This window comes from Onychostoma macrolepis, chromosome 01, assembly GCF_012432095.1.
Source record: "Onychostoma macrolepis isolate SWU-2019 chromosome 01, ASM1243209v1, whole genome shotgun sequence".
NCBI lineage: Eukaryota > Metazoa > Chordata > Actinopteri > Cypriniformes > Cyprinidae > Onychostoma > Onychostoma macrolepis.
The window spans coordinates 3,026,122-3,035,974 of NC_081155.1; the positions used below are offsets into that span (position 1 = coordinate 3,026,122).

At 39.0% G+C, this 9,853-nt stretch overlaps 1 protein-coding gene across 2 annotated transcripts; it reads right to left on the reverse strand.

Moving 5' to 3' along the window:
- Positions 1 to 2,416: 2,416 nt before the first annotated feature.
- On the reverse strand, positions 2,417 to 7,057 carry LOC131543013 (NACHT, LRR and PYD domains-containing protein 3-like). Of its 2 annotated transcripts, XR_009271843.1 has the most exons (3): positions 6,373 to 7,057; positions 3,705 to 4,764; positions 2,417 to 3,641 (listed from the first exon to the last, which is right to left on the reverse strand). XR_009271843.1 is itself a non-coding variant. In XM_058780193.1 (2 exons), exons 1-2 carry the CDS (start codon positions 6,510 to 6,512, stop codon positions 3,804 to 3,806), a joined length of 1,101 nt encoding a protein of 366 aa, XP_058636176.1. In that variant the 5' UTR covers positions 6,513 to 7,057; the 3' UTR covers positions 2,417 to 3,803. The 2 variants fall into 2 exon arrangements, 1 of the variants encoding a protein (XP_058636176.1); XM_058780193.1 differs by having other exon boundaries at positions 2,417 to 4,764.
- Between the last annotated feature and the right edge of the window lie 2,796 nt (positions 7,058 to 9,853).

Here is a 9,853-nt window from a genome sequence, read left to right on the forward strand (position 1 = left end):
TTGTCTGCAGTTTCCTACATTATCATGTTGCTCAAAATGTATTATAGTTCTCTGTGCAATAGTCTTACCCCTCAAAACATCTAGTCATTAGTTCATCGTACAAGTCATTAAATGCAAAATGGTTGATCTAGTTGTCAAACTGTCAAGCAGATTTTCTACACATTTCTATAAGACGTTTTGTACATTTGTCATGAATTGTGAAAGTGAATCTTGACTTTCACTAATGAAGAGAATATAGATCAACCAATTATAAACCAGTGCTCTGAAATAGCTCAAAGGTACATATGAACCTTCAATTGGAAAGCATATAGACAGAGGACAACACAAGAGTTACAAATTCTGACGATAGATGAACATCCAGAAAACGATCAGGGTCAACAGACGAGAGGAAGAAGAGGAGTAAAGATGCATGGTGGAAGGATACAGAGGCAAAACAGGAAGAAGCAGAAGAGGCCAAGGACAGAGGCGCATATTACAGTAGATGAAATAAAGGCCACTATTGTGGACCATGTTGTCAATCACGGCCTTACAATGGCTGAAGGGTGCAGCTAAATATTGGGAGATCGACCATATCCTCGATAATTCAAATATTTTGAAACAGTCTCTTTCAATCAATATCCCACATGCAGTAATGTGTAAATTTGTACTTTTGAAACGGATATATGGCATACATAAGAAGCACGGCCTTCTGCACTTCAGTACAGTAACTCTCATCCAAACTCTTGTCATAGTTTACAGCAGGTAACACTAACAGAGTGCACTGTTATATTGACAACATGACTAACAATGACACAGGACTTTTCATTCTGATGGCACTGATACGTTCATTGACATAAACACTTACTTTTGAGAGATGAACTAAAGATTTTGAGTAAGTTACAGGCTTTTGCAGGAAATCCATTGTGTGGTGCTGTTTGCACAAATTGTTTTGAGAGATGCACATACGTCTTTGCAAATATTAAGGACGATTCGAGAAATGCACCAAAGCGACTGAGAAAAAACTGTAATTACCAATTGGATCCTCAATTTTTGCATAGGAATTTTCTGCAAACATAAAGAACATCTTCCTTAACGTGCTGCATACTTAACGTGCACATGCATTCAGTGCAATAACATTATTATTGATCCTGCTCATTCTTAACAATCACCAATATGAAACAAAATAAAAATGAATAAACTTATCTTGTACCAAACTGTATTGTGTGGTTCGTACATCATTCACATCTCAGTCTTCTGCATCACGTGTATAAACTTAATTTGTGTGCAACTTAGAACTAACTTGTCCCCATTCACCAATCCGTCATTATCATGCCAAGTATTATCGTGCATATATATATATATATATATATATATAGCACTGCCTATTCTAATTCTATTTTGCCAATTTGTTTTATTTTTTATTTAAAAAAAACAAACAAAAAAAAATTTGACCCTTTAAAACTTGCGCTCTATTTGTTTTCTAACTACTTATTCTCATTAAAAAAGACCTCAAACACTAGCTTTCTCTATTCTTTTTCTATTATATTTGTTTAAATTTTATTATATAATTAACAACAAAAAAAAAACACTTTGCTTTGTGCACTGCAATAAGCTAACTGAGACTTGTTATAATAGCACTTGCATATCATTGCTCTTTTGCTGATTTTGATTGCTTCCATTGTCCTCATATATCAGCTTTGGATAAAGCGTTTGCTAAATATCTAAATGTAAATGTAATAACTATCCATCTATCTAATCTATTTATATATATATATATATATATATATACACACTGTATGTCAATTGATGTCAGTGAATAACTCCCTCTAGTGGTGCACGACATAACCATATTCTCAATTTGAGATTGTGATGTTGGCTTCTGTTTCCACATGAATATGTTACACACAATGAACACAGACATATGCTATAAATAAAAACTCTAAGTCAAAATAAGTAGTCAGCCAGCAAATAAACACACTACCACCTTTTCCAAGAAGAGTTTCTTCATTTTGATTGGCTGCTGTGGCGCTGCCTCTCGAAGTATGATTAGTTAATCAGTTTCTTTGCTCTGAAGAGAAAAGAGCTGCTGAGTTTTCACTCAAATTCCTGCGGTATAATTTGTTCGTTCACAAAGGTTTTTTCTTTCAATCAGAAAAAGGTCAAAATGTTTTGTCAGTCTTCACTCACAAATTACACGACCTGAACATTAAAATGATAATTAAAGATACGTTTATAAAGGCCAGTGTCAAATATCGAAATGCAGAGTATGCTGACATTACATACAGCACAGAAATATTTGTTCATACATTTATCATTTATACATTCATCTACTGTTAAAGTTAATATTCAGTATGTTAGCAAATTCTTTTAAAGAGGGGGGGGGGGGATTTGACCCCATTCTAAGAACAGATTCTAACATAAATGGAAAATACACAGCTCTAATTTTGCGCTTAGAATAGAGATCACAAATCTCTTACACTATTCCCCCACCACTCTCTCTCTCTCTCTCTCTCTCTCACATGCACACACACACACACAAATAAAAGACATGCAAAACATTAGTTCTCATTAATCATGCAGCTATAGTTGTCAACATACTTGAGAATCTGCAGATTATAGTTTGGATCCTCCAGTTTGTGTTTGAGCAGCTGGACTCCTGATTGTCCTGTGTGATTGTAGCTCAGATCCAGCTCTCTCAGGTAGGGCTGTCGCGATAACCGCAATATCGCAATACCGCGCTATTGATGAGCATAACCGCAGAGAAATGCAACAACCGCAGCAACCGCGATATTTCAGTATTTTCTTTTTCGTAAGGTTACGCCCTTCTTGTTTTACACTTCGTGCATGTGTACTGAATATTAGTAATGATAACAATGTGTATCATGCTGATTTGCACAGAGGCTCAGTAAATTTGCACTTAACAAGCCTAAACAGACAGCGAATGAGAGAGAGATCGACTGATCGCGTGCGATTACCTGCGTCTGTCCTTCAGGCCAAATCATATGTAAAAATAGGTTGTCATGTCCAAGGAAAGCGAAATCTGTCTTAGCATCGATGCTCTGCTGGTCAGCTGAGCCTTTAAAAGTGGCGCTCAAAGTTAAAATGATTTAAACAGCGTGTTTCATTACAAATCTCTGAATGAATCAGCGCTTTTGAACGTGTAGTTGAATGAAGATTCACTCAAAGACAGTCTCTTGCCGCCACCTTGAGGCGAAACAATGAAACTGCACTGACTGACAGCCCGTCTAGAACACGCAGGTGAAATATCAACAGAAAAAGTATCTTGTCAGTCAGATTTGAGGATCAGAACTAACTGTTATAGGCTAACAATATACTAATGATCTTATTGTCAGGTTTAAGTTTTGTTATGTGGACCGTTATTTTGTCATTCTCTTCTGTTTACTTCACTTCCTGTTTCAACGCGATTTAGTTTCGGTTTTATTGGTTTCTGAATGACCTCCTTACATCGTAACACATACACACACAGATTATATATATAAATATATGCGGTAATACCGCATACCGCGCTATTAAGCCACTCAAAATTACCGCAAGGGAAATTCCTTAACCGCGACAGCCCTACTCTCAGGTGTGAGGGGTTTGAACTCAGAGCTGAAGACAAATAACCACAGCCTTCAACTGTCACCATACAGCCTGACAACCTACAGACACACATTAACATTATGACAGGCTAACTGTAAATTATTCCTTATATTCTTATATACCTCAGTATCTCCAGATGACAGTTTGGAGAGCAGCTTCACTCCTGAATCCTGCAGGTCATTGTTACTCAGATCCAGCTCTCTCAGGACAGAGTTTGAGGATTATAGAGCTGATGCCAATATTTCACAATGCTGAGCAGTGAGATTACATCCAGCAACACTGAAAAATAGTAAAACAATTTGGTCTGGAGGTGATCCAGATGAGAGCAGAGGAAGCAGCTCTCCTTTCATGAGGTTTGACATCAACACACCCACTGATGAAGTCTCAGTCACATCACAAACTTTCTGAGCATCTGAAAACATCAGTGTGATTCTGCTTTCATCCAGACCATCAAAGATGAACACAACTTTACACTCCTCATAAATCTTTGAGTCCAGATCTTGAAGTTCAGGATGAAAGTCCAGCAGAAGTCTGTGAAGACTGTACTGATGATCTCGGATCAGGTTCAGCTCTCGAAATGGAAGCACAAACATGAAATCTACATCCTGATGGGCTTTTCCCTCGGCCCAGTCCAGAATGAACTTCTGCACAGAGACGGTTTTTCCGATTCCAGCGATGCCTTTAGTAAGAACAGTCTTGACCTGGTCTTCCTCCTCACATCCTGGTTCAGAGGAGGCTTTAAAGATGTCAGTGTCTTGTGAGTGTTTTGTTCTGGCTGTTTTCTCCATCTGTAAAACCTCATGTTCTTCATTCTCTCCTTCACTCTCTCCCTCTATGATGTAGAGCTGTGTGTAGATCGTGTTCAGGAGGCTTTCATTCTCCTGGAGGTTCAGTCCCTCAAATAATCTCTCGTATTTGTTCTTCATGCTGTTTTTGTGATGGTCTTTGACTCTCTGTAGTTCATCATCTGATTTCTGCAGGTCTCCAGTGTCCTCCTTCAGGTCAGCAGAACCAACAGAACCGGATCCTCTTGGTGTTCTGGATCTTTTTCTGCACTGAGGACAGTCAAAGTCTTCTGATAGTCTGGACTGATCCCTGTAAAAACTGATGCACTGTCTGCAGAAACTGTGTCCACAGCTGATAGAAACCGAATCTCTCAGAACCTGCTCACAAACTCCACATCTGTTAAAAGAGAAATATTTTATTAAAAAATGATTTTCTTAGCACTGGAACACCTTTGAAATTATATTTAGTCCTACAAATGATAATCGATCAATGATGATTGACAGCAAATGTCATTATGTGTCAGTCAGGTCTGTAGACAGAATATTTTCCTAGAGGAATAACCTTTTATGTTTATGTTCTTATCTGTATATATTCATACATGGATATTTTGTAAAATAGCAAAATAGCATTACACGAGTTACCATTAAACCTGAAAAGGCTTTACTAATTAAACATACGTGACCCTGGACCACAAAACCAGTCTCAAGTCGCTGGGGTATATTTTGTAACAATAGCCAAAAATACATTGTATGGGTCAAAATTATCTATTTTTCTTTTATGCCAAAAATCATTGGGATATTAAGTAAAGATCATGTTCCATGAAGATATTTTGTAAATTTCGTACCATAAATATATCAAAACTTCATTTTTGATTAGTAATATGCATTGCTAAGAACTTCATTTGGACAACTTTAAAGGTGATTTTCTCAATATTTTGATTTTTTTTTGCATCCTCAGTTTCCAGATATTCAAATGATTGTATCTCAGCCAAATATTGACCTATTCTAAGCTCATTTATTCAGCTTTCAAATTATGTATAAATCTCAATTTCGAGACGCTTAAGACTGGTTTTGTGGTCCAGGGTCACATATATAAAGGAATCAGACTATTTTTATTAATAGTCTCCATTAAGAGCATTCCAACAGTCACATTAAAATTAAAATATGTAAATAATCAATAATAGATTAAATAAAATGAACAGAGAAAGGTGCTAATAATGTTATCTTCTTTGAAAAGGAATGGAAAACGTAGAAATAATTGGTAAAGTTGAATACATGGCTGCAACTGATAAACTGATAAAAATTGCTAATGAAAATTATCTGCTTTGACAAGTGAATGTGCATTTTAATGCATATGACATATTTCCCTAATGCACAACTTACATTTTATGATTATATCTCTAATTTTTAGGCATGAGTCTTTAGTTATATGAGTTAGTTCTATTTTGCATAAAGGGCCGTGACAGCGAGAGTCGAACAGAGTGCAATAGAGAATAAGCACAACAATTATGACTTCATTTGGTTAAAGTACTTGTTGTCTTGTTTTAGAATGTAATGAATATTTTGTAATAATGTGTAGCCCAGCCTGCATAGACGCATTCCATGTGTTTATTTTTAATAGCTTTAAGTTTCAAATTGTCATTGGGCAGGAATAACTAAATAAAAAAATTAAAAAAGTGGATTTTCTACTCTGATTTACTATGATTTGTTTATACTCTGAAAGACAGAAAAGGCATATAATAACATACTCATTTCAATTACTGTCTATATGACATTGCCGGATGAGTATTTAATGTGCAAAATATGTTTTATTCATTCTCAGTGCATAATATCATACATTGGTTTTACTAGATATAGCTAGTAAAACCAATGGCTTATCCATAGATTTGATATTTATGTACATTTTAGAAAATGTAATCCTTCCCTGTGTGAATTTAATCCAATGCGATGCATATTTACACATTAAATAATGTGCAAACAGTTAAATAGCTAACTTTATACTCACATAGGATCAATGGTCTCTTCATCATTGAAATTATGAGGCAAAAACTCCTTGGACACATTACTCTTCAGAGACACACAGCTGGGATCTGGAGATCTCCAGGACTGAGAACATCCCTCCTCTGTCTCCTCACTGAGATTCATTTTAGAAGCAGCGTCACTCTTCTTACTGTCCAGCTATTAGGCCTGCCAATCCAAATATACTTCATAAATGAGTCAAATTCACTTCATACACACACTAGCATTAAAGACTTAGCATACAGAGGCCACTGTGTCATTACAGACCATCTATATACAGTACATAAACCACACATTGCAGCATCACAAACAGCTATGCTATTAGTTTAGTTTTAAAGGAATTTTTGAACCTTTTTAACAATTACAAACTAAAACAATATGTAATATATATATATTGTGACGGATCGGTGGCCCTCCCCCTCATCATCATCACCACCCCGTCCCTTATTCGCCGCCCTTCACCAGGCTCCCGACTGGAGTGGGTGGATGAGAGGAGGGGCGTGGGATCAACGCGGGCTGGCGGCGTGTGATGAGGCACAGCTGGACTGAATGAAGCCTCATCACCGCCGCTGTTAAATGCCCAGCGCGCCTCTCCTCGAGAGACCGGTCTCTTCCCCCGTGCATGCACGCTGGTGTCCTCGTGGGTCCAGGAAGGGTGCGTAGAGGGACATCGCGCCACCGAGATGTGAGCTGCCGAACCCGCGGTCCGGGAGAACGCCGCACCCGTATTACGGCCGTCGGGCCAGGATGCCGGGCCGATCAAGTCCCGCCAAAGGCCGAGGAAGAAGAGGAAGAGCCGCCGCTCAGAAGAAGCCGCCGCCCCTCCTAAACCGGACCAGAGCGGGAGCGCGTGCGGCCACCGGACTCCGCCCCTTCCCTGGACCCTTCCCCTTGTGAACACTGCCCTCCTTCACGAGCCCCGCAGCACAACGAGGACACCAGATCCCCCCGTTTTGTTGGACACTTCTTCCCCTGGACACTTTATTTTAGTAATTTTGTTTAATAAAAGCCTCTCCGAGGCCTGACGCCACACCCACTGTGTCTGTCGTTGGCTCCTCCCGTCACTATATATACATTTATTTATTTTTTATTTAATCGTAATATTCTTTTAATATTCAGTCTTTAAACAGGAACACACAAACACCACACCCACTCAACAGCTCCTCCACAAACAAACAAAAATCTCATCATGGGACTGTGCCACTGATTTCAACCCTACATGTTTTACATATCCATTCAGTATAATCTGACACATCTTCCTGTTGGCTAAGCTTTTGTTTGTTATCACATTTTTGTTGTAGCATTTACATTCGGTCTAAACTCTGAGATAAATACAATCATCTGTTTAAATCAGACTGATGGGGCAGCAGGTGCTCTTATGTGGTGTCACGCCGTCCCATAGGTTTCGGTCAGCCTGCATGGATGTGAGAAAGAGATATTGGTTTAAGGACAATTTGAAAAATAAGTAAAAGAAAAACAATTTTAAGAGATAGTTCTTAAAATTCAATGTGATTTATTGTTATGGACAGTGCTGACAATACATTTTAGATGTCTAAAATAAAATTACATCACTAAAGGGGTCAATAATTGAGTAATAATGAGAGAGAGAGAGAGAGAGAGAGGATCCCCTGCTTCCTCTAGTCTGGTATATCTGTCTGTGTGTGTATGTGTGTGTGTGTGTGTGTGTGTGTGTGTGTGTGTGTGAGTTATTTTCCTCTCATTATTACTCAATTATTGACCCCTTTAGTGATGTAATTTTATTTTAGACATCTAAATGTATTGTCAGTACAGTACAGTAACAATACAGTAGCCTACTACATAGCTTTATTAAAACACTCATTCCTTTTTATTAAGACATGGGTTTACATACAAAATTAAATGTCTCAAAAATACATTCCCAATATGCCTACAAAGGTCCCCATTCTATACAGATTCAGGCAAATTAACGTCCACATTTAATCATTCAGCAGACACTTTTATCCAAAGCGACTTAAATGAGGACAATAGCAATCAACCTAACAAAAGAGCAACAATATGTAAGTGCTGTGATAAGTCTCGGTTAGCCTAATGCAGTACATGTAGCAAGTATATATATATATATATATTAGTACAAATGTATTTTCACATACATTTAGTAGATATTAAAGGGATAGTTCACCCTCATGAGTTTGGAACAACATAAGACCTCCGTTCATCTTCGGAATACAAAGTAAGATATTTTTTTTATGAAATACATCTTCTACGTATATTCACACTTTGATTTGAACGAAAACAGCGCATCCGGTACGCGGCTAACACAGAATAGCGTACCCATTTTCCGTCCAGCGGATATTCTCCAAAATGGCGCTATGCTGACGTAGAGGAGATGAACTGTTGAATAAAGTCGTTATTTTTGTTTTCTTTGCATACAAAAAGTATTTGTGTAGCTTCGTAAAATTACCCTGCTGAAAAAAACAATAGAACCCTGCCCAAAACACAACAGAACATGTAATGGTTTTAATAGGAATGGTGTCTACTGGTATGTGATGGATTCTATTGGTGGGATGTTAAATCCTATTGGAAAAATGCCCAAAACACACTACAAAATTGAATTTTGTAATGATTTTACTGGAAAAAGCTAATAGTTTATAATGGTGTTTTAATGGAAACCATTGGAATTTCTGTGATGGTTTCTATTGGGCTTCTATTGTTTTTTTGTACGGTTGAACCCCTGATGCCACATGGATTATTTTACCGATCTCCTTGCTATGTTTCTGGACCTTGATCGTGTAAGGACCCTTGCTGTCTATGAGAGGGTCTGAGAGCTCTCAGATTCCATCAAAAATATCTTAATTTGTGTTCAGAAGATGAATGAAACGACATGAGGGTGAGTAATTGTCACAGCTCACGGGGAGCACGGGAACCAGGAACTCACAACATGGGAGTTTAATATACAAATAGGAACACAGATCACAGGCAGGATAGACACTTAAAGACCGACAAACACTAACTGAAAGGACTGGGGCTTATAAAGACAAGACAATCAAGGAACTAAGGAGACACACCTGGAATCAAATTAAACAATCAAAGGGAGACCGAAACTGGGTCACAGGGCACACATGGGGAGCAAAACACACACAAGACAGTCCAGGGGTGTGACATTACTCCCCCCTCCCGGAAGGTGCGTCCTCGCACCGTGGAACAACAGAGGGAGGGAGGGAGGGGGGGGGGCGGGAAACGGGTGGGAACAATGGTGGAGGCTCAGGAGGAGGACGGACAACCGGGAGGGGGCCGGCAGACAGAGACCAGGGAGGCGACAAAGGAGGGAGGAGCCAGGGAGGAGACAGGAGGGACCCGGAGCAGGAGGAGCCTGGCAGGACCCAGGCCACAGCCATGATGACCCGAGGTGGAGCCGCTGGGTCAACGGGCCGAGGCAGAGTCCGGGCCGAGGAGGTTGGAGGCGGAGGTGAGGGATACTCCAGCCCCGG

What these genes read in the sequence shown, in the direction of transcription:
- LOC131543013 (XM_058780193.1), bottom strand. Translation starts at nt 6,512, where the DNA reads ATGAATCTCAGTGAGGAGACAGAGGAGGGATGTTCTCAGTCCTGGAGA. An exon ending in GAAGAGACCATTGATCCTAT is followed by an intron (nt 4,765 to 6,372) that starts GTGAGTATAAAG and finishes CTCTTTTAACAG; the next exon opens with ATGTGGAGTTTGTGAGCAGG.